Source organism: Aythya ferina (assembly GCF_964211825.1).
Source record: "Aythya ferina genome assembly, chromosome: 15".
Taxonomy (NCBI): domain Eukaryota; kingdom Metazoa; phylum Chordata; class Aves; order Anseriformes; family Anatidae; genus Aythya; species Aythya ferina.
The window spans coordinates 7,137,930-7,162,052 of NC_140314.1; the positions used below are offsets into that span (position 1 = coordinate 7,137,930).

The 24,123-nt window shown below is 40.4% G+C and overlaps 2 protein-coding genes across 7 annotated transcripts in view; one reads left to right on the forward strand and one right to left on the reverse strand.

Annotated features, from left to right (window-relative positions):
• TRRAP (transformation/transcription domain associated protein) overlaps positions 1 to 11,445 on the reverse strand; it is a 91,026-nt gene extending 79,581 nt beyond the window's left edge. For 4 of the 6 annotated variants that reach the window (XM_084536516.1, XM_084536514.1, XM_084536515.1 and 1 more), the window contains exons 1-14: positions 11,331 to 11,445; positions 10,840 to 10,915; positions 10,342 to 10,494; positions 9,940 to 9,989; positions 6,478 to 6,588; positions 6,056 to 6,160; positions 5,230 to 5,313; positions 4,437 to 4,493; positions 3,938 to 4,063; positions 3,529 to 3,606; positions 3,217 to 3,305; positions 2,208 to 2,304; positions 1,705 to 1,843; positions 370 to 448 (exon numbers count right to left, since the gene is read on the reverse strand). In XM_084536516.1, coding sequence (XP_084392642.1) covers positions 370 to 448; positions 1,705 to 1,843; positions 2,208 to 2,304; positions 3,217 to 3,305; positions 3,529 to 3,606; positions 3,938 to 4,063; positions 4,437 to 4,493; positions 5,230 to 5,313; positions 6,056 to 6,160; positions 6,478 to 6,588; positions 9,940 to 9,989; positions 10,342 to 10,441 — 1,115 coding nt within the window. In that variant the 5' untranslated portion in view covers positions 10,442 to 10,494; positions 10,840 to 10,915; positions 11,331 to 11,445. Of the gene's footprint in view, positions 1 to 369; positions 449 to 1,704; positions 1,844 to 2,207; positions 2,305 to 3,216; positions 3,306 to 3,528; positions 3,607 to 3,937; positions 4,064 to 4,436; positions 4,494 to 5,229; positions 5,314 to 6,055; positions 6,161 to 6,477; positions 6,589 to 9,939; positions 9,990 to 10,341; positions 10,495 to 10,839; positions 10,916 to 11,065; positions 11,169 to 11,330 lie in introns of those variants that run through there. The other 2 variants (XM_084536513.1, XM_084536512.1) reach the window with 2 other exon arrangements.
• Positions 11,446 to 11,751: 306 nt separating this feature from the next.
• Positions 11,752 to 22,632, forward strand: TMEM130 (transmembrane protein 130). Its single transcript, XM_084536522.1, has 8 exons — positions 11,752 to 12,039; positions 14,216 to 14,506; positions 16,281 to 16,449; positions 17,114 to 17,283; positions 17,900 to 17,984; positions 19,989 to 20,191; positions 21,243 to 21,355; positions 22,051 to 22,632. Exons 1-8 carry the CDS (start codon positions 11,967 to 11,969, stop codon positions 22,225 to 22,227), a joined length of 1,281 nt encoding a protein of 426 aa, XP_084392648.1. The 5' UTR covers positions 11,752 to 11,966; the 3' UTR covers positions 22,228 to 22,632.
• Positions 22,633 to 24,123: the final 1,491 nt, after the last annotated feature.

Consider the following 24,123-nt stretch of genomic DNA (forward strand, 5'->3'; position numbering starts at 1 on the left):
ACAAGGGGTAACGGCTTTAAACTACAAGAGGAGAGATTCAGATTAGGTATTGGAAGAAAATCTTTATGAGGGTGGTGAGGCACTGGAACAGGTTTCCCATAGAAGCTGTAGATGCTATCCCTGGAAGTGTTCAAGGTCAGGTTGGATGGGGCTTTGGGCAACCTGATCTAATGGGAGGTGGTCCTGCCTATGACAGGGGGTTGGTACTGGGTGGTCTTTAAGGTCTCTTCCAACCATTCTGTGATTCCATGGAAATGAGTTATGTAAGTATTTTGAACTCTATACAGACATAGTGCTAAGTATCAGTTAATCTGGAAAGAAACCACCCTGGCGGGCACTCAGGAAGATATTCCAACTTTTATGTCATACCTCAGTGTTTCTCGAGCAGTATATCCAGACCCAATTAGTATAGATTCATCAAAGAGCTTGTCCATGCATGGAATAAATTCTATAGTATTAAAAGAAAAAAGGAAAAAAAAAGAAAAAGAAAATGAAAATGAAGGCCATACATGATGACTGGCAAAAAAAAAATCAAAATAACATTAGTTAAGCATTAATCCACTTATCCTAGATATTTAAACCAAAGTCAGGAAGTTTCACTATAAAATTTATCCCCGGAGCTTACAAGAGACAGCTTCATTTGCAAGCAAACTTTCAATTAACCTCTGGTAACTCTACTGGCTCCTTGAGTTAACTTCACAGTATGCAATCAAAGCAACAGCACTAATACAATAAAAGTACAATACAAGTTAGTGTTGGAAAAGAAAAAAATGTTTCCATTAATTTCAACTTCACAGAAATTTTTAAACATAACTAACAAGTTATTGCCCAGGATGAGTTTGGACAACACTGTCCAACATAAAACTCTTGTTTTGTAGGGCATCTACCACATAAGCTCTATCCCAAATATGAGAAAGAATATATGCAACTTGGGATACAAGGAACAAAGGAGAGATAACAGTAACAAGTTCAAATGAAAAAGCAAGATCAAAGAAGCATTTTCTTTCTTTCTAAATACATAACTCAAAAAGTTAATTAGGAAAGTCTACCCTAAAGGCAGATGATGGCAATGAAAGGAAGGGTTGATTGCTCCCACCTTCAAATAACACAGCAAGCTAAAATTTATTAACAAATAAGCAAAAACTCAGAGAGAGGGGCATCCAGCAACATTTATTCTTCAGATTTCCAAATGATATTCTAGATAAAAATTCAGCATTTTCTGAATGAAACTTGAAATGGCCTACAAATCACTGTGGTCCACTTAAATGAAAGAGATAACATGGTAGACTGTCTGCTTTTACAAGAATGTTACGTTCTGCAAAACTATAGGGGAAGAGAAAAGGAGAGCATCAGCATTGTTTGGGCCACAGGAAAAGAGATCTGGAAGACTTAAGAGTGGAAAACACAAATAAGCTATGGAAATAAAGGCAGACTTTAGATACAAAGACAATTCAATATTTTACAAGGCAACCACCACAGCACTCATGACATGAGATTAACTTCAGTTATAACTAACAACTAATACTGTGGAGGAAAGAGATGGATCAAAAATTTGCTTGGCAGGGAGGGGGAAAGAAAGAAAAAAAAGCAAAAAGGCAAAACAGTCCAAAACAAGTAGTATGCAGTGTACCTCTTAAATACACAGAAATAACTGAAATCTTTCCAGTTTATAAATACGTTATAAAAAAAAAAAGTAGTACATACGGCTCCTCAAGTCTGTTGTTAAAATGTGCTTAGCAGCAATCAGAAGCTCCTTCCGGAGGTGGGCTGTTTCTGCTGGACAGTTGGAGAGTAACTGCAACATTCCTTTTACCATTTGCTGAGAGTATTTAGCCACTAATTCCTATCAAAAAAATCATAAGAATACAATTATTATGACATTCTACTTTAAAGCTCTGCTTTCCATTTGCAAAAAAACATTCAATTAAAATTCACTGACTTCTCTTTAGGAAGATTACTGATAAAAATAGAACACAGTAAATGCAGTAGCCATTCCGTAAGTGCTTGAGGGGGGTACCACAACATTTTTACTTTGCATTCACATGAGAATACTTCTGAAAGGACAGCCAAGTAAAGGCCTGTGGTTCTACTTGCTACTCATTTGCTCTTATCTCCAACCCCCGATGCACTGCAGCAATTCTAATAGACTTCCCACCATATAGTAACCAATCTGTTGCAGTAAGAATAATAATAAAAATACATCGTACCTGGTAAATTCTTATAATGTAAGCCAAAAAAGACAATGTTTTAATTTGAGCAGCGATAAAATCAGCGTACAATTCCTTGTTATAAAGTTTATGTTGCCTGAAATGAAATTGAACAGTAGTTAACTATTCTTTTCCTCCTCTTTAATACCTTCATCCAGAAAATTCACAGAAGTATCAAATTACATCATCTTAAACAGAGGTTACTGCTTCATAAGGAAATAAATTCACCATGGGAGAGCCCAACTCTCTGCCATTCAAATTCCCAACATTTTATGCTCTAAGTAGAAATGCACAACCCTGAGGCAACCATACAATTTTCAACTCCCTACAGAAAACCAAGCTAATACATTGGCATCAAACAGTTGGCTCCCTTCCCCTAGCTGGGGCCATTTTTTCTCCAAGCAACATTCCCTCCCACAGACTTGTTCGTCTCTTGAGTTTCAACCACTTATTCAGATCATCTGGGAAGATAGGGAAAGACAAAGGTACTACTTCTGCTGCACTTCTCAGCACCACTTGCTCTTCCTTAGAAACATCACTCTGTAAAGCAGGTAGAACAGTGGCCAGATACCTGCAACATCACAAAGCTTCACCCAAGCTAGGCTTGGAAGCACAAAACTGTATCACCAGTGGCTTCATAAAGATAAGCAACTGCAAAGTCCTACCTAATATGATCACCATTGCATACTATCTGTGGTAATACAGATTTATGTCAGAAACTGTTAAAAAAAAAATCAATGTCAAATAAGAAATTGGGATCTACTGCACTACTGCATATATTTTTAGTGACATATGATGGAAATATTCACATTTGCCAATTATTTCAACTACAGAAGTGTTATCGTAGGACAATTTTATGTCAAATAATCATAGTGCATTTGATCTCAAAAGTAGCTAAGACCAGAAGCAAAAACTGAAAAGGTTTGAGACAAAAATATTTTGGGCAATCTTGAATAGCAGGTTAAGAAATTTATTCCATATATCATCAAAATAATACTAAAATGCTTACCTGGCTTGAGCTGAAACTTGTATTATAATAGTGTTCATAATCAAGGGCACAAATTCAGCTACCACATTGTGAATGTTCAGTTTGTAGAGCTTTAAAAAAAAAAGTATTAGAGAAATTTACAACTTGCAATTGCGTTCAACATATTTGAGAACTAATCAGAGAAAATGAAGAAATCTCAATTGATTATTATTACACCATATTTTAATCTTGAAAATAAGGTAATTATTTTTAATAATATGCCAGCCAGCAAAAGTTAGAGAAACAATTCAGTAGTAAGAAGTATTTGCATGCAAAATACTGTACTATACTAACCTGATACATAAGAACAACAATAATAGGTAGCTCAGCCAAGACCTTTAGAGATAAAGATCCTCTGGGTATTATAGAATGCTGAAAAGAGAATACATGTTTTATGAACAATTTAATTATTAATTCAAAAAGGTGTTTTAAACATTTTTAAAGAATTGCTCATTTTTGTAACACTCTATTTAGAGATAACATTTAAGGAGCACAAAGCCTGTTGGCATATACATTAAATAAAAATTCCTTTAATTATGGTTGCACAGCAAATACCTAAAGAGCTTCAATTAGCTTCTGCAAATAAACCTTGATAAAAGAAATAAACAAACTAAAATCAAGCCTATTACATTTATCTGCCCTCACAACTTGGGGTATTGTGATACATTCAATCCCATAGTTAAAATACAGTTAGAATACTCACTGTTCTTGTTTCACTGTCTTCTCTCTCTGGGTTCACTTTCACCACAATTGTTGTAATCATGCCAACCATTTCAGGAGGAGGCACAGTGTTCTCTGGAATCACCTGAGGATTCTCAAAATACCGATTCTACAAGCAAACAGCAAAAGAAAATATAATAATGTTAGTTATAGTCAAAAGGACATTCATCTCATTAGAACTCTCATTAGAATTGGTATTTGGGTTTCTTTAAAGGTCTATACGTGCAGCCAACAAATTAATATTACATAAACATACCTCCGTTTTCTCACTCTATTAATACTGTGCTACAAATAGAAGGTTTTTCAGTTCAAAGTCTAAATTTCTCCATTTTATGAAGTATTTCTGTTAAACGTTTTTCTTCAGACTACACTAACCATAGCACTAAACAGAAAAGTAATTACGTTCATATCTTTCAGAGGTAAAATTAAGACAAAAATTAGTTTAATGACTATAGCAATGGCAATTTAGGAAATAAACTCACCACTACTTTCGGAAGTTCCTTGTAAATCTGCTTCACAAAGTCCAAAAAATGATGGATCTAGGAAGGAAACATTTGCTTTACCATACAGACAAATTCACAGTTTTGAATCTGTATTAGTGGTACAAGTACATAAAGTCTTTAGCCACTACTAGAGTGCACTTTTCACAAGAGTAAAAGGGAATCTGAAAGTGTTCTTCAGGTCTTTATTCTGTTCCACCATTATTAATTTGAAATGCACTTGGAAAGAAACGGATTTAACTATCACTTCAACATTGTTCCAGTACAGTATCAATAGGAGTAACTGCTATAAAACAACTAAGTCTTCCTAGTAGAAAATGAAGGAGAGAAAGCAGCAGAAGGAAAATGCAAACTTTCCAATAGTTCTCCACAAGTCACAGGAGCAACACAAGTATGGACAGAAAAGGAGAAAAAAGGCAGTTTTCCTTTTTCAGGCGTTTCCTTTCACCATCTTTCACAAACTAAAAGGGCATCAATTCTCTTCACTTCTGAGGATATTTTATTCTTTTTGGTGGTCCTCTCAAGTCTAACCATATTGCCCATAAACACCTGAAGCAAAAAGAACTAGGCTTTAACAGTTTGTTTTTTTCTCAGGGGTACTAGAACTGTGCAGTCATCTTCTAAGAATTACTTTAAGGTAATTTCATTTTCCTAACACATGATTACAAGAGGTCAGCCAATATAAAATCACACCAGAAATAAAAAAATAAACCTACACATAATTCTGAAAAGAGCACAAGAGTAAGCTCTATATCACATAAGATTTACAACTTACTTCTTGAGTGATTGCTGGTCTGAATTGTTTGTGCAATTCAATAATTATTCTTAAGCAAATCAATACATTTTCTTCATTCTCTGTCTGAAAAAAAAATAGAACTTTTAGTGAGTATACTGTTGCATTCTTCAACTACTCCAAGACAACTTCAAAACCCTGCAAAAGTATACTTAGCTGCACAACTCATAAGTGCCCCGTTGATATGAATTTACAAGAGCAAGATGCCTTTCATCTGATATAGCTTTACTTTGCATCCTCTAAGTATGGATAAAAGTATATTAAACTGATCTCTACCCCCCCAAGAAAAAAAAAAAAGCGAAGTTTCAAGCACTCTATACTGTCAGACCTGACTACACACCCCACAGACAGAAAAATGTGAATGGGGCTATTCATGCACAGAGACGCCTCCACAATATTTGCTGTGGGCTTTAAACGACAATGTTTTCAATTCCAAGCAAGAAGCAGAACAAGATCTCTAGAAAAAGGTACTTGAATTTATATAAACTAAGCAAGAAAAGTGCTTCTGAATTAAATATTGTCTGAAGTGATAAAGAACAGTTCCCTGCATCAATAAGAGACAGGTAAGAATAAAACAGAAATAGAAGAAAAAAGAAAAGCGTGAAGAAATCCTGTAGCTAGTAAGACATCACACTGGTGAAGCCTATGTCGAATGCCTTTCCACTCTTGCTACAGAAGCACAGCCAACGTACCTATTTAAAAACTTACACCCCACAATTTTTGGAGATGAAGAAAGAGAACAACTTTCTAGAAGGCCGAAACAGTTTTAAAAGAATATACATATACACACACAAGTAAGAATAAATACCTCTAGAAATCTAAACATCACAGACAGTATGTTTTTGGTATGAAGACGAAGGTGTTCATTCGTTGGTATTCTGTGAATTATTTCAAGCACTAACTTTCGGAGTTGCTGTAAAAAAATAAGAAAGATAAAAGCCCATAAAAACAACAATTCATTATCACATCCTTTTCAACTTTAAGAAAGCCAATTCTATTGCATTGTGGTTTTTTTTTCTCATTGTTCTTAGAAGCCTGTTTGCAAAGTTTATAAGTAATTTATAAATTATTCAGAAATTGGACTTTTTCAATTTCACTCCTAATGACAGATCTGTTTTCAAGAATAAAGTGTATACAGAGATCAGTTCATTGTATTAATCAAGTATTTCACTGAAAAGGAAGTCTACTGCACACATTGGAAAAAGCTAACAGATGCTCTACACAGTTTACCTGTGCTGGCTTCTCCTGCAGAAACTGAACTTCTCCATCTTGCAAAAAGGTGAGAAACCTGGGGATGATGTGTTCCAGGAATGTAGAATATTGAGGGGATGACGTCACATTCTAATCAAAAACAAAACAAAAACAGGAAGATGACAAAATGGGAATACTACATATTCACAGCCTGTATCAAGTTACGTTCAAAGCCACTAGTAAACGTTATCTGTGACTTTGTAAGAGATTTAGTGTTTAAGCCTCTGCTGACCCACTAGAGTTAGCACTATTACTGAAACAAACAAAAGCAAACAAAAATTAATCTCTTCTCCAATCCCAACGCTGTACTATGAGTTTCTCTATTTTAAGGCACCTCAACATAAAAATAAAAATTGCAAAATGCGCAACTACTGTAAACGAAATAAAACCAACAACCATGCTTATACAACAAGAAGAACTCTCACACACACACTCACATTTCATTACCCTAGGATTCCCAAGACTTCTCAGACACTGTTAAACTGATATTTTACTTATTTCTGACAAGGTGTACACACACACACCATCCAAACTAAGCATTACTTTCCATTGTGAAAATGATCTTACGCTACTGTTTACTTGCTGGAAAGTCAGAAGAAATACTGGATGAACAAGCTTCCTCCATCTGCAATGCTGCCTTAAATCTAACTTGGACATCTTGAGGTTTATTTGCAAACTCATCTGCAGTTTACATATGTGCTGTAAGGCAACTCTCTGAAGTATCTAAGATACAGAAGCATACTGGTCTGTTTAATAAAGGTAGAGATAAGAACACAGCTTGCTTTTGAAAATCTGTACAGTTATTTCAGGGTTTTATTCACATCATTTTTTGTATAATGTAAAAGCTATATAAAACCTTCTGCTCTTATAGGTTTCCATTATTATTCTCTCCTTACTGTAAGATTTCAAAATGTGCAATTGTACACGGTATTACACCAGATGCTGTGCAAAGAAAGTCTTGGGTTTTTTTTTTTTCAACTGGAGGGTTTTCAAGAAAGTAGAAAGATATACTAAGAATGGCACAAAAACATTTTAAACGCAAGACAGTTGTCAATAGCAGATCAGCCCTTATCTTCTCTTCACCTCAAAGGTCTTCCCCAGAAAGTCTGGCTGCATCTTTTCCTATCTCCCCTATAGTCTCTCCAATTTTGACAGCTCCCTCCTATCCTCCCCAGCTTTAATAAGAATGTTCCTACTTTGGAGGAACAAGAAATAACGCAAGTCCTGCTACATGCCAGGAAAGTGGTTCACAAACCATTCAAGGAAAAGCATAAACTCACAAAACCAGCTAATATTTCTGAAAACAACTTCCCAATACCCTTACAACTAGCCCAACAGCTGACAGTGTCAAGCAGTTAACACTACGGTGAAGCATCTCAGTTTAAAATCCCACTTCAAGAAGTCCTCCATCAATTCACATTCAGTTCTACCCCAGCTAGAGAGACATCCCGATTCATAACACAGCCAATAGGACTTGAACACTGTGACACTGAGCAAAGAGCTAAGAAGTGAAAAATAAAACCTGCTGAAATTTATAGTTATTGGAAGCTGAAATAGACAACAGAGAAGAGTAGACATGGAGACTATGGACACAGAAGTTTAAAGGAAACTATCTAACGTAACATGCAACAATAATGTCCATACCCTTCACATTTAAAAAATGGGGAGGAGAGAAAAAAAACAACAAAGCCAACGTTAGCGGTTCCTCTTGCACCCTTAAATATTTCCCGATAAACAGAAAGGTTGTTCAGCCTGGAGAACAGTAGGCTCTGGGGAGACCTCACAGTGACTGCAACACCTAAAGGCAGCCTACATGAAAGCTGTGGAGGGACTCTGTCAGGGAGCGTAGTGACAGGAAAAGGGGGAATGGCTTTAAACTAAAAAAGGGTAGATTTAGATTAGACTTAAGGAAGAAATTCTTCACCCAGAAAGTGGCGAGGCACTGGAACAGGCTACCCAGAGAAGCTGTGGATGCCCTACCCCTGGAGGTGTTCAAGGCCAGGCTGGATGGGGCTTTGGGCAACCTGATCTGGTGGGAGGTGTCCCTGCCCATGGCAGGGGGTTGGAACCAGATGGTCATTAACATCCCTCCCAACCCAAACCATTCTTTGATTCCATGAACTGTACTTCAACAGAAGTTAATTCATCATCTTTTTATGTAGGATCACACTACAAAATCAAGCAAGTTCCAAGAGAAGAAAGCTATTCTATTTCGAACATTATCAAAACAAGTATTGAACAAGTTCTTCCTTAATGAATACAAGAGCAAGGAGAATCAACTAAGCTTTCAGATTCTAAGCACATCACTAAACTAAGCTGTTGAAAACTATTATTTTACTCAGGCATCTAATTACACCGACCTGCCATCTATGAAATAAACACATACAAAAATGCCACAAGAATGTTTTTAGTCCCTTTAGTCACTTCAGTTAGTGTTAAGCTCTGCTCAACCTGTGCACATAATGTAAAACAGTCACAGACATCTACTTACTCACTTCCAAATACTAAGGATTAAGTCTTTTAATTTTATTTTTAGCTTTAATAATACAGCTGTAGTTGTATTCCACTACATTAACCTGAACAAAACAATTCACTGGACGGGAAATTCCATTGATAACTCATAAACAACTGAAATTTGCACAGCTTTGCACATCCAGCACGGGCATGATTTAACCTTGCATAAAGCTTACTTAAAAAGATCTAAAGACGTTACACAGCACTGGAATGGGTACTTCTCTGTTCTTACCGCAGACTAAGCAAGATCGCATCAAATAAAGCAGGTAAGGACAGAGTACATTATACAAATAGCTTTTTTTTAAGCAGCAACATAACTGAAAACCTACATACAGGGAGAATTACAGTTATTCTAAGATCTTGCATTTATTTGTTCTACAGAACAAGTTTTCTATAACTTCAGAACAGGCAAGTAGTAACTAAGTATTCAATGAAAGTAGAATTTTATTTTGGTTTAATTAATTTATGGATTTTTTTCTGATGCTCATCTGAACTTGATGGTCTATCACCTAGCAAAAGATGTCACTGGAGTCACCTCCACTCCAGATGTCAGACACTGCATCTGGTAGTATGGAATTATTCAGAGGAGTCACAGAGGACCCTCTGCTTCAGGAGGATAAATGTTCAAAATGAAATAAAATTTCAAATACAGAGATTTCTGATCATACAACAAAACAGAAAAAAAAAGATCATCTTTATTTAAATGGTTATTGAATAAAGATTATAAAATAAAAGCTCTCTAAATTCAAATGCTGTAGCTCTCCAATAACCTGGATAGTTGCTAAATACATCTGTAACATACGCGACATATAATATAAATCTTAAGTCTCAAGATACATGATCTTTTAACCATATAAAATCAGAAATCAAAGTGACACACTGACAAGAAGCACTGACATTCTGGAAGGGTTTTTTGTTTTTAATTACCTCAAAATTTTCGCTGACTTCTTGCATCATTTTCAGTTTAGTTTCATCGGCTGAAAACAGAAATTCAAGCAAAAAAAGTTAAGCATAAGCTAAATAATGAAATAAAACACCAGGTTTGTTGATGAAAGAAGCAGTCAGATCTTATCAGTTTAGCTATCACCGCCAAATTATAAGGCACACAATTCTCACAAACACCCCCCTCATACACCCATCCATACACACAACTCACTCGCTCTTTGACTCAAGCAAATATTGCTCATCATTTTGCTTCTTCAAAAATCAAAGTTTTAACAAAACTTAAACTGAATTCAGCACACTTTTATCAAGTGCGTAAACAATGCCATGATGCTTATGAAACAAACTACCGAAGAACTATAACTTGCAATACAAAAGAAATCTTACGTGTATTGACATCTGTGAGAGCAGCCACAAACTGAAGGTATTTTTTCATCAAAGTGGTTTGGTCCACCACTGTAGGCCCTTGTGCTGAAACAAATGCCATCTTGGAGGAGGGGGGGGAGCAGCTCCCAGCACATAAAATCAAGATCAAAACACCTACAAATACGTATATTTGTTAGTTTATATGGCCGTTTAATAGCAGCAATTGTATTACCTAAACCTCTTCTTTTGATGCGTCAAAGTGGACGCATCTTTTTCCAAAAGCCACAGCTGACATCTCTTCAGGTTCATAAATGCAATGCCTACCATTTACAGCACTCGAGATCACAAGCAGGTACTTTTGAGGAGCTAAGGTTACTTGGTTCTTGGCATCTGCTGAAATGCCAATGCATTTTGCTGCTCCCGAGAGCAGCAGCAGGCCCCTGGGTGCTCCCAGCACACCTGTCCCCTCACCTCCTGGCCCGGCCGCATCCCAAACCCGCAGCCACCCTTGGGACGCACCTCAGCAGGACTCGCTTCCACAGGCGCCAAAAGTCGTCCCGCCATCTCCAGCTGCCGTTCTCGCTGGTGAGGGAACCTGAAAGCAAATTTCACCTGAGAGGCCGGACATCCCCACCCACCTCAGCACCCCCTGGCAGCTCCCCCGCCCACCCCAAGGCAACCGAGCCCCCTCCGCAGCACCTCAGGGCGCCCCCACTCCCTGGAGCCCCCCCTTCACCTTCCCCACCTCAGGGCCGGCCGCCCCATCCCCACCACAGGCACCCCGCGAAGAGGGATGCCCGCAACGCCGCAAACCCTCACGGCTCCCACCCGAGGCCTCCGCGCGCGGTGCTGCCGGGGATCCGGCCCCTTCCTCCTCCTCCTCCTCCCCGCGCCGCTCGGGGCCCGCCCCACCGGCCGCGCCGCTCCAGGCCTCGCCTCCCGCCGCTCCCCTGCAGCCCCCGCCAGCCCCAGGGCCCCACCGAGGCCCTACCGCCCCCGGCTCTCCTCACCCCGGCCCCCGCCGCCTCCTTTGTTGCTGCCGGAGGCCGGCGGCAGAGCACGGGCGCAGCGGAAGCTCCGGGCCCAGTTCCGGCCGCCTCCTCCCGCTGCCCGCCTCCCTCACAGCCTCCCCCGGCCTGGGGCGGAGCGGGGAGGGCCCGCGGGAAGGGCCGGCCTCCGGGCCCGACCCCTCAGCCTGAGGGGGGGGGACGCGGCGCTGCCCCTCGGCCCTCAGGGCGAGGAGCTGCCCCCCGGGGGGCTGAGGGGGTGAAGCAGCCCGGGAGGAGCAGAGTCACGTCAAAACATTTGAGCCAGGTGTCAGGGCTTCGGAGGCTCTGCTGGCTCTGAGGAGCGATTTACCGTTAATTAATAATTAATCCACTGTCAGCCCCTAAACCAAACACACGCTCTTCCCCCCCCCCTCCCAGCCCACCTCCTCCACAGACGGGGGGCGTTTGATGCCTCCCAGCCCTGCTCGTTAACATCCCGCCCCGCCGCAGGAACTGCCCCCGGAGGAGGCTGCGGGGGGAGCGGACAGACACACAGACAGACACGCGGCCAGACAGACACACAGACAGGCGGAGGTGCCGCAGTACCGCCGGCAGCCTCGGGCCCCACAGCGCGGCGAGCCCCCAGCACCCCCGAGCATGCTGCGGCTGAGCGGCCCCATCCTGCTGGTGCTGGGGGTGGCGGTGCTGGGCCGAGCCGTCCCGGCGGCAGGTAAGGGGCCGCCGCTACCGAGAGGAGCCGGGAGGGGTTCGGGGGCGTGAGGCCGCCCCGCTGCTTGTGGAGAGGCTGGGGCAGCCCGGGCTGAGGGAGGCTGAGGGGTGCGCTGCCCGAGCTAAAAGCTCTGAAATTATTCCTGCTCCCTGCCCTGGCACCCGGGCAGCCTCCTACTAGAGGGGGGAAAAGGTAGAAGGAAGCCCAGCAGAGGACGAGGTGATGCCTTGCTCCGCTGGGTGACCTTGGGTTAGCCGCTTAATCTCCGGCTGCTGCAGTCACTGGGCTTCAGGGTGGCCCTGGCTGGCGAAGCACCGTGATAACAGCCTCCAAGGAGAAGTGCCAGATAAGCATGAGGCAGCTGACTCTTTTTTTTTTTTTTCCCCAAGTATTGCTGAAATGAAGTGGAAGGTGTAGCCTGAATCTTCTAGAGACCTGAAATGTCTCAGCACTGGATTTCATCAAATCGCACACGTTTCTCTGTGAACTCAAAAAAACCCTGAACTCAGGGCAGTTCCTTGTGTTGTGAAATGGGAACAGAGGACTTCTCGTTTGGACACTAATGTGAAAATTACTTTCCACAGTTCTTTTCCAGATTTGTCCAGCACCTGTGATCTGTGGAATGAAATGAGGATGCTAATGGGATGCTTTGGGTTTCTTTCCATACCATCCCAGCCAGACTGGTGCAGGAAATGCAATGCAGGGGTTAGCTGACCTCAGTGCTCCCCCCTGCCTAAAAAGAAGAAAAAACAAACAAACAAACAAAAATGCATTACAGGCAATTGGTGAATAAGTGCAACTAATGAAGCTCAAAGCTCCAGTCCTCTGTAAGCAATGTCATAGCTGCTGAAGGTGAGGGGCAGGAACCACAGCCCCAAAGCTGCACTGCTCTGCCCAGCATTGCCCCCTTGCTCACCACAAGAGAGGCAGGCAGAGCAGGGGCACAGGCTTGGGAACAGGGGCAAACCACCGCATCCTGTCCCCAGCTCAACCTTAACTCACAGCTTGCAGTGTTTTATTTTGCTTTAAGGCATACGGGTCATTTAATCTTGTTGCGCTGCTACTTTTTAACCCACAGAAGTACAAAAACGCTTTCCCAGTGCTGAAACCTGGGGATACACGTGAAAACTGAATGTATCCTTTCCACAATACCAAAGTTCACCTGTTTCTGCCCACTGCAGTAGCTGGAAGAGCTGAAGTGGCTTGGGTAACGCAGCAGGGAAGGTGAGGGTGCGTGATCCAGAGCAGCAGGGTGGGTCAGCATCACAGGTCCTGCATCTTGCTGCTTCCAGTCTGGGAAATCAAGAAGTGAAAAAAAATATTTTTTAGCACTTACAGCTTTCAATACTCAAGTTTTGTTTACATTGGGATTTTTGGCCCTTTCCTCGATGGGGAAATCAGTGGTGGATCATAGAGAAGGAACTGGTACTGAGGTTTTTCCATTAGTTAGGAGTAAGGTGGGGAGAGACCTGTGGGTCAATAGAGCAGGCAGAAGGAAACTGGGGGATGAAATTTTATCTGGGTTTGAAAGTTCATGTTTTTAAAAGTTTTGCTGAGTGAGAGATTTCTTAAGGCTAGCTGGTAACTTTTGTTTTCTGTAGCTGCAGAGGACTCTTCTGTGTCCTCACCTTTGACTTCCTTACTCTGTTCCTCACTAACGCTGCAGAAATCAAAAAGATGTGAAAGGGTTATTACTGAAAAGTTCTGCTTTCACCTTCACTTGCATTTGTGCTTGTGACAGTTGTGTTTAATTAGAAATTAATTGGAACAACCAGGATTAGAGCTGAGCCTGGCCTTCTTTCAATAACTGGAAGTTCAGTGACTGCATTGTTAGGATCATTACTGCACCTTCAACCAGAGCCCAGCTCTGCCCATAAAAAACCTCATCAAAGTTTTGGTGATCTAATCCAAGACTCCTTTCTGCTATTGACACATTGACACTTCTAGGACCCATTCTAACAGTTTGTTTAACATTTGAATGCATATATATGTGCAACTGTTTCTGTTCCAGGTTGTTGAATGGCAAAAAAAAAAAAAAAAAAAAAAAAATGGTAAAGTTTTAGAATAATGCTGTTGTGAGTCACATACCTACAGCTGGCTAATTAAAATGTGTATTGCATGTTATTTATTTATGTACTACAAGTTTTGTTTTGTTTTTCCCTCCTCATTTCCACAGAGGAGTATGATCTGGAAATAACCAACAATGGTCCCATCACAACGGGAGCTCAAGCCACTGTTCACGCCACTCTAAGGATTAAGAACAACAGCCTTGCATCAAACTTGTATCACTTTAACTGGATTTATGCTCCTCTGATTCTGATAGAGAAATCCGAGCGGCAGTTGAATTCCATGATTAATGTGACTGGTGAATTTCCTGGGACTTTTCCTGTGTCTGTCTGGGTCACTCACAGAAACTGTTGGTTATGTCGGCCAGTTGCTAGAAATGTCACTGTACTTCAGATCACAGGTAAAAGAGCTTTACAACTTCCACATCTTCAGGGATTCAGTACACATCAGAATTGCCGCTGCCTTTGCTAGCATCAAAAAAAGCTAAGCCAGACGTAAATGTGGCTTCTTCCAACAGGGTTTGATTTGTGTGCCCCTTTACTGAAAGGTGGTTTTGAACAGGCTCTGTACTGACTGGGCCTTGCTGTTGTCTACCTACATCCAGGCAGCAAGTGTGATCCTGCCTGTATTTTCCTGCTTCTAATGTGTAGGGAAACCAAGCTAGAAAACAGATGCTTCAGTAGCTGTACTTCACACATCAGCATTGTTCAGTGATGTCCAAACTTCCGAAACAAAACTGCCTATATTTTCTTTCAAAGTTCCTGCTCAATCATATTGAAATTGGATGTGAAGTCATGGCTGCACTTCCAAATATCGCAATGTGCAATTTCAGCATATTGGGAATACTCATAACCATAAAACACAGATTTCTTTTTTGTTTTTGTGTGGTTTTGACAAATCGACCAATGGTGCAGCATGGTTAGCCTAATCTCTGATGCAGGGATTGACATGAATATCACCTGAATGCTTCCTACCACCCCTTCATTCAGGGACTAGCAACCATGTCCCTTCAACCACATGTCCTACTGCTCTACTTAGACCCTCCAAAATAGACCCAGCTGCCAGCTGAAGATAAGGATGTGTGAGGACAAAAGAGCTAACCATAGGGCACAGCTGAAGTTTTGGGGAATAGTTATTGAGATTTTCCTTTGAGAAACACCGAGCTCAATGGATAAGCCTTTTTAAAAGGATGTATGGCATCTTTTCTTGCTTCAGAATTGCTGTCTTGCTGAACATTTACTTATTCCTTTCCCTCTTTACACTTACGTTCTCATGCCTTAAGCAAAAGGGATAGAAGCTTTCTATAGCTATGGAAAGTAAGATCCCATTTTACCTTTTTGCCTTCCCTGAACAAAAGCACCCACAAATGCCCAAGGAGGTTGCCAATAACTAATATAAATTACAACTCCAGTGAGTTCGGCGTTATCAGCCCTATTTTTATTTGCACATCAACTGGAGAACAGTTAACCAGTTTTAATTAATTTTAACAGGGTAAGAGTCTGTTACTGATAATTAATATCCCATTAACTTTATAATCTGATTAAGTATATCATCATGATACCTCTTTATTCATAGGTTAGAAAGGGTTTGGTTTTGTTTTTTAATCAACTTTTGCTAGTCCTTGGAAACAAACATAGGCATTGGATATCTGGCAGACATGAAAATCTAAATTTTATCCTTTCTATATTCACAATGTGTAGCGCACCTGTAGTTCACAGTAATAAAAATTTAATTAATGGGAAAGTAACTAAAACTTTAAGAACAAACAAAACCAACGAAGGATACACGTACTCAAAATGAACGTGAAGGAAATGCATGCACAAAACAGCTTGCTTCTGAATCCCTTTTTCTAAACACTTGACATTAATCCCAGTTCTTTTAAAATCAATAGTAAACATTGTTATTGACCTCAATCAGTCCAGGATTCTTCCTCTCAGTCCTACTAGAAGCTTCACATTGACCCTTTGTACAACCTTGATAAAGTCAGTTAATCTCCCAGCATTGCTAACACACGTAACCGGACTGACTAACACATTCAAAATACACTTACTTGTCTGGACTGGGGCACAGAAAATCCTATGCGATGTATTTCAAATATCATTTTGACACTCACATAGAGCATACTATGAAAATTATATACACTGTCATTCTTTGTCTGCCTTATTTTTCTGCAGAATTTATCACAGGGAATCTTACCATCGCACAGATAGAAGACAGTAGATTTATCAGGCATGGTTCTAGCTCCTCCACGGGTGCTGTGACCCGGATTTCCTTCTGTCTTCATGATCCAAGTGACTACTTCAAGTCAGCAAGATTTGTCTACAACTGGGATTTTGGAGATGGGTAGGTGTGGTTACTTTGCTTGCTTTAATGACTATTCAAGATGCCTCTGATTCAGCTGCTCATCTAGAGAGAGATCCTGATTATATCATAGGACAAAGCACGTGCCTTTACCCATTGGTACACCCTTAAGCCACTTTACAGTAGGGAGGAAGAAATATGTTCAGTTATATTCTTCCTTTTGAGTACAAATATATGTCCAATGCAAATAAGTACGCAAACAGAAATGTAAGATTTAGTTTTTGAATACATTTTTTTCTTTCTTCCTTTCTTTATTCTTTTTAAAATCTTTATCTTTTCCTCTTAGTGTTTCAGTTAGCCTATAGTCCTTATAAAGGTAGCTTTCATCTTTCACTATTTGTATTCCATTCTGTGAATTCCTTTAGCACTATCCTTAATTTCACTGATTAAAAGTGTGTAAATACACTGTGGGTCTGATACTGATGTGATTTTATCAGTTTTACACCAATGTAACGCCACAGGTGTTAATCCTCATAAAGGAGAATTAATCCGTGATCATAAAGGAGAATTAGGATCACAGCTGAATGTAGCACTGGCTATTAAAGAAAATAATTTAACACTTAATGCATTTAAACTTTAAATCATAAATGTGCAAGTACTTGATAAAAACCAATTTTGATTCTATATCTCTTCACACTGCATGCAGAGTTTATCAGATTACCAAGGAACCCTTTGTCTACTGCAACTACTCCACCATGGGGAATCGCACAGTACATCTGAAAGTCATAGCTGAATGGGAGCAAATTGGAAGCATCATACATGAAAAAGAAACTATGCAGAAAACTGGTGATTTTACCACTTCTTTGGAGCTGTTAGGTAAAAAATAAAACATTTTATTCAAAACAGGATTTACTGTATATGTAATGATACAATCTAGGTGGTGGGTTTGTAATGTGATACAGGTTGGGCATTGGTTTTCGATGTGAAGAGTTTTCTTTGTGAAACAGACTTTGTGCTGTTCTAGTTCACAAAAAATATAAAATCTGTTTCTTCTTAATTTATCAAAAGTTTCGCTGTCTTCTGTTACTGTCTTGCATACAGCTAGAATTTAAAATAATTTGTTTATAATAATTTATGGAGGATTTGTTCAATTTATGCTGACTATCCCTAAAAAATAAATTAGCTAAAACTAGCATTAGGAAAGTTTCATTGATTTGATCAGCTTTAGGAGTAAATGAACTCATATTTAAAAAAAATTAAAGGATTAATGAAGTAGTTGATTATAGCCTAAAAAAAATAAATCACAAAACATTCAGAAAACTTACAACAACTCTACTGACAGGTTTATATTTTGGGTGTGATGGAGGTATTATTATTTGTGTACATGATGCAGCTAAAATCTGCATAGTCTATGAAATCAAACCATACATGGAATTCCAGTGAATTTCAAGTTTACATGTCAAGTGTGATGTGCTTTCTTTCTTCCTCTTAGATGCTGTTAAAGGCATTAATGTAGTGGGCTCCAGAGAGACTCATGTAATGGAAAACTTGAGTTTATCTCTTCATATCAATGGCACGTAAGTAACAAACACTTCTTTCCCCAGAACACATTATCTAAGTTTTTTTTTCCTCCACTGTTTCCTTAAAAGTCAGTTGCACCCAAAGAACTATTTAAAAAAAAAAAAAAAAAGTTTCCTTTGAAGAAAATACTGTTGAATATTGCTTTTCCTTGACTTAAAGTACTGTGAACTCTAAGAGCCTGACAGAGCCCACAGCTTTACAGAGAAGCAGAACGTTAAAATGTACACCTCCTCAGCAAATCCTCATAGGTAAATGAGGATCTTTACATCATTGTAAACAGAACGTTAAAAGAGAATGAGACAGAGAAAGATAGTGGAAAAAACCAACATTTTCAATTTCCCTTTTGAATTTTTCTCCTTGACCAGTTTCCCCATCGCTAAATTAAACTGTATTCAGAGTCCTGTTGAATAGCAGCAGTTTTTGGCACGTGGGAGTGATGGGTTTGAGGAATAAGTTTGGCAAAGTAAAGGTTGCCACAAGATGAATGAGACAGAGAGGCTCAAAGCAGTGAGGGAAGTTTTTTTTAAACAAACAAACAGACAAAAAACAACAAAACTTTTCCTGTATAGGGAAAAGAGAAATGTCGCAGTGTGAATGTGATACAGTGGGAAAAGGCCAACTTGGGAAACTAATCATTTACTTCTGTAGGAATGCAGGAGAGCCATAAGTACCCTGATTCTAGCAAGAGCTCTCTCAAGCTGAACTATTTAGAACATGAGGGAGTTTTTCATATAGCATAAACATTTCAAATACCATTGAAGCACTCAGAAAAGCTCCTTCGGGGCGGGGGGGGGGGGGGTAACACGGTTGTAGAAGTCACTTATTCTCCAGAAGAGTGACCCTTATTTGTTCTGCTTTAGGGAGCTGTTTGCCCTAATGGTGGATTTCCAAAAACAAACCTAAAAAGAGCAGGGCTGTTAGGAGGGATGTAGGACAGAGGGAGCAGCACCCTGTGCAGTCATTTGCCAAAGACATAAATAGTACTGATACACAAAGCAGCACAGCTTGCATTCAGAAAGTGAACTGCACATTGACAGGACTGGAAGCTGGAGATAGCATACAAGTAAATATGAATAGCTAAAAACCATTACAGGCAAAGCTGAGATCCCTAAAAGTGGGCTTGGCTCTAGGATGGGCAATGCTTGCCAGATCTAACCTCTAGCAGCGGGGTGGGACTGCTGTGATAGGAGTTGGTGACAGAAAACCAGTAACAAAGGTTTGAGAGACATGTGATCAGAAACAAAGCTAGAAAATGAGCTAAACACAGAACCATGCTGCTTTCTTTAGCAGAGAATATCCTGAGCAGATAAGGAACAAAATGCTAATGCGGTAAAGAAAAGCTCTGTTGTCTGAATCAAAGTCCATAGTGTGTAAGGAGAGTCCAGGCAGAATCAGTTGGAGCAAGGATCTGAAAATGTAAATAAACGGCATCAGCTAGACACAGTGAGAAGACACACAGCCATAAAGTGGACTGCACATAGATCATTTGATAGCAACTAAAAAGCTTTTTGTTATCGTAAGGGAATAACATGGTCCTTGTAATTTATTTAACTTTCCTGACTTAGTCTGTTGTACTCAGCTTACACTTTTTTGTTTTGTTTTGGTAAATCAGAAGTCTTGGGTGTACTTCAATAGCACAAACAGTGATCCCCACTGTGAAAAGAACAAAGAAAACCAACCTATACTCCCTTAGAAGGGGAAGAAGATTGCTTTTGTCTCTGTTGGAGCAGGACTGTGGGTTTTTCTACACAGTGGCCTGCCTATGACCCACACAGGTATCTAGCTCTCAGCTGAAAGGCTTGTTGTTTGCAGAAGCATCACAAAGACCTTTTTCAATTGACAAATGCTATGAACCAAGCGATTGTGTTGTTAATTACTTCTCTATTTGTAGTTAGCATAACAGCTTTGAAAATAATGAAGTTAATCTATTTTATCCAAGTGATTCATCAGCTCCTAACTGGAAATTTTGCAGCTTTTAATTTCTTTTTATGTCATTTCAGCCCACCGCTGTCGTTATGCTGGCTTATAAAATCCGAGTGCATTCCACTGGAAGGTGAAAAATGCCATCTGGTGGTGATTAACGGCTCCTGCTACAATCTCAGCCATACCTTCAGCGATGCTGGGCAGTATTGCCTCAGCGTCCGAGTGGAGAATGGCGTGACGATGCTGCAGACCTACCATGAAATAAAAGTGTGGCCGACAGGTGAGCTGCAGCCAGCTTGAGCCGCACAAATTCCCAATTGTCTGGGAATCTGACAGTCTCTAACACATCAGGGATTAACTGGCCTGCAGATGAGGTTTCTGGAAACTAGTATGGATCCCCAAAAGCATTGGAAACATGAAGAGAAAGGAAACCCTATAATGTGCCTACTGTAATTGCTCTGAGCTTCTTGTATCCTGCTGAACCCTTAGTCTCAAGAGCATCTTGAAGCTAACGAGTTCCCTGGGAAGACTGAGTTACTTAAATTACATATTTTTCAGTTTAAATAGTCTCTTGCTCTTGTAGTTAGGATAACTGGGAAAACATATGCATCTGTACCACTGTTTTAATTAAGCAGTCTCAATTCTTCTTTTAGTATTTTTGTTGTTGTTGTTAAGGGTAGATTTTTCTACAACTCCATTTCATTCCATGTTTCTGTTCCCCCTACCAGCAGTCTCTGCTGGCTTCCCCGTACCTGCTTGCACCCCTATGGGGTCCCTGAGTCAGATGAGAAAGTGGTTAGGTAGCCAAATAAAGAGGGCCTGACAAGATGACAACAGAACTGTGATAACGTAACAGTTCTGCCATCCTACCATGGGCCAGCACTTCTGTAAATACAGGGCAGCTGACGCCAGAAGGCACTGGTGTGCACTCAGGGCTAGGAGGCAAAAATTCTTTTTGCTGGAGGCTGCCAGTTGCTGTGAAAATGATGCTGATCAAGGTTCCTTCCTATCCACTTGGGGTATCACAGAGGTTCAGACATCCTTCACAGTTAGGGCTATCTAGCTCAGGTGTTTGTTTGTTTTTTAAGCTGTTTAAACAAAAAGAAAGCAGGGAAAAATAAAAAGAATGACCCTTACAGTCCTGTATTCCTACTTCTGTGACTTCTGAAAGACCTGAAGTGAGCTGGGCTGAAAAATCTGTTCCCTGATGCACCCGTGGCCTTTGTTCTAAGAAAGTGAAAAGTTCTTCTAAAACATCTATTTCTTCTCACCGTTACCTCTTCTCAGTGTATTGTATCACTCCAGGAATGTCACCTTGTGCTCTTTCCCAGGGCTCCAGCCAGCTTTCTTTGTCCTGCTCTGCGTCGCTCTGGTTTCAGTGATGGTAGGACTGGTGCTGTACACGACCTTTCGAAGTAACACACAACAGAAAGACCTCGTGGAGGTACTCGGTTACTCTTACTTTGAGCTGAGATAGTAATTAGATACCTCTCAGCCATGCCCCTTCTTTCATCCCCAAGCAAACGGAGCAGGGAGGGAGCATTTCCCTGGTATCTGTCTGACTTGGCAAACATTTTAAGCAACAGGCATGCTTCTGTCTTAGGGAGAAATAAAAACATAATTCAAGCTACCAGGGCTGTTATGGGTAGTTAACGATGCCAAGCACCTGCTTGCACTGAAGTATGCCTTCCAGAGGATCTATCAAGTGATTCCATGGAAGAAAGCAGAGAGCGGATAATAAGAAAGGTTGGGTGTGTTACCTTGAAGTGGCACTAAATGGGGACCCAACATTAGATGTGACCTTCATCTCCCCAGTGCCCTTCCATCTCCCTGGTATAGCTTGTTACATTATCACATGTATAATAAACATGAGCTCCTAAGTTAAAGATAGCTTTCCTGGCCCTTTGGAAAATACTTAATACATTTTACATTATGCAGCACTATGCATGATACACCTCTAGGGGGACTGCTGCGAGCCACATGTCTAGCTGGTAAAAGTCAGAAATCTATTTAAAGTTGGTTGCTGAATGAAACTGGTTGAGGACCAGGTACTACTTCTGGCCCAAACTATTCTTGCTTGTCTTAGTTGAACAGGTAAGACTGGAATTAAAAGTGCTCTCTTCAATGTTCCTTTTCCAGGTAGCTGACTTCGACTTTTCTCCACTGTCTGATAAAAACCTGTCTTCTCATTCGGAGCCAGGCTGTTGCCAAATATGTTGCAGATCATGTTTTCTTCAGTCACCTCAAGAAACTGCCAGGGAGAGTCATGAACTTCTACTTTCTTTTTACAAGCCAGTCAAAATGTACACAGTGTGAAGAACACAATTGCACTTTGGTTACAGTAACTCCAAGTTTAACTTTCTCACTTACGGTGAGTTACAAGCCCAGTGCTGCATGAATGATTTATTTTTGCCAATGTGATGAGGTTAACCACTTTGCTAAGTCCAGCACTTGAGCGTTTCATTGTGTGATCCAAAAAAGAAAGAGCCTGAAACACAGTAAAAATAGCTTTGTTTTTTTAAATTATACGGGTGTATACATTTACAGCTGTAAAAGCATTTTATTCTTATGAAAAAAATATTTTATGTGCAGGTTTGCTAAACTCACTACCTCTTATAATTTCTCTGTTCCTTTTGCTGTCTATTTCAAAGAAGATAATGCTTAAAACGAACATACCTCTCTTTCTTATGCCATAAAAAATATTAATGGAAATGCAAGTTATCCAGAAGGCTGCTGACTATACATTTGTTCTAAAAGGGAACCGACTTGTCCAGGTTGGGAAAGGGTTTAGTCTAGATGCTTCCAATGAAGCAGGCTCTCTAATTATGTTGTGTTTTTTCCTCCATCTTAAAGGAGCCCTCTTCTAAGTTAACGAGACGCTGTGGGACCACAGTGGCTGCTGACCTGCTCATGGAGAGCTAGCTGCTCACAGGGCTCCTGGGGGATGGCAGCACCTGCCGTGAAAGCCTCCCCATCTCCAGGACTTGCATGCAGTAGTGCACCACTTCAATCTGTTTAGCGTTTTTTTTTTCAGAACATTCATTCTTTTTTTCCTTACGTTACTATCCAGGTAGTCACCAAAGCTCCACTTTCAAAAATGCAATAACCAGTAGCTCAAAGCTGCTCAGCAAAACAGTCAATTTATAGTCAACGTTCAAGGCTGTATAAACTTCTTGCCCGATAAAAACTATCTTCCGTGATCAGCTTCCTCCTCAGCCAGCTTTTGCCTCCTGCTATGAAGTATTTCAGAGTACCCTGGAGGCTTTCATGCAGAACTGCATTTGGGGCCATTTCTTTTCTTAAACATGACACTTACATTTTCCCCACCTCTGAGTTAAAGCCTATGGGTATTGTGGGCTTGGGGTTTTTCATGTATGTCATAATTTCTCAGGTGTACTGAATGGGAGGGGATTTACCATTAGATTTCAGGGTTTTTATTTCACGCATCCAACTTCTGCATTTCCTTAGAGAAGGCCAGAGTCTCGGTTCGTCTGTGAATAGAATTATATAACCTCTGAAGGGCTTTGATAATTAATACATGCAAAATGGATTATCTAAAATAACTGATCCAGTAAATCCAAGGTTTTGTCAAAAAAAGTTCTTTCCAGGGCAGAGCTTATTTTGGCTTTATAAGAGAAGATGTATTTATAAGTGAACTTGTTGATTAGGAGTGGTGTCCTTTGTGTTCCTTCTCAGTGCCCCAGTGTCAAGCTCTTATCTTCAGTCATATTCAGTCACTGTTAAGAATGTGCCTCTCCTTAGGCTAGCAAAGAAGCTATTGTTCTTAGGAGCTTCAGTTTTATTGCTTATTCCTGAGATAGCAGCCACCTGAGCCATTGCCAAAGGTACGTGACTTGTTCCGGGACATCAGTGTGTTCTGTAAATGGCTACACGGTCATTGGGCACTGGGAATACCAGATTTCCAATATGAAAAACACAACTCAGAGTGACAGTGGCCCTAAACAAACTGCACAGTGACTCTCTGCACTAGTTTGGGCTTTTTTTTTTTTTTTTTTTTTTTTAAGTTTGGGACAGATGTTTGACACTTCCTGGGATAATACACCTGGAAAACAACCCCTTGGCACCTTAAAGAGTCTAGAAGAAGTCCTTCCTCCTCCATATTTCACTCCCAGAAAGGCACTAACTATGAGACAGCAAAGAGTGCCAGGTGTAGGTACCTGAAATGGTGGTAACTTTGGATGGAGGATGAGG

What these genes read in the sequence shown, in the direction of transcription:
- TMEM130 (XM_084536522.1), top strand. Translation starts at nt 11,967, where the DNA reads ATGCTGCGGCTGAGCGGCCCCATCCTGCTGGTGCTGGGGGTGGCGGTG. An exon ending in CCGAGCCGTCCCGGCGGCAG is followed by an intron (nt 12,040 to 14,215) that starts GTAAGGGGCCGC and finishes TCATTTCCACAG; the next exon opens with AGGAGTATGATCTGGAAATA. An exon ending in AACAGAAAGACCTCGTGGAG is followed by an intron (nt 21,356 to 22,050) that starts GTACTCGGTTAC and finishes TTCCTTTTCCAG; the next exon opens with GTAGCTGACTTCGACTTTTC.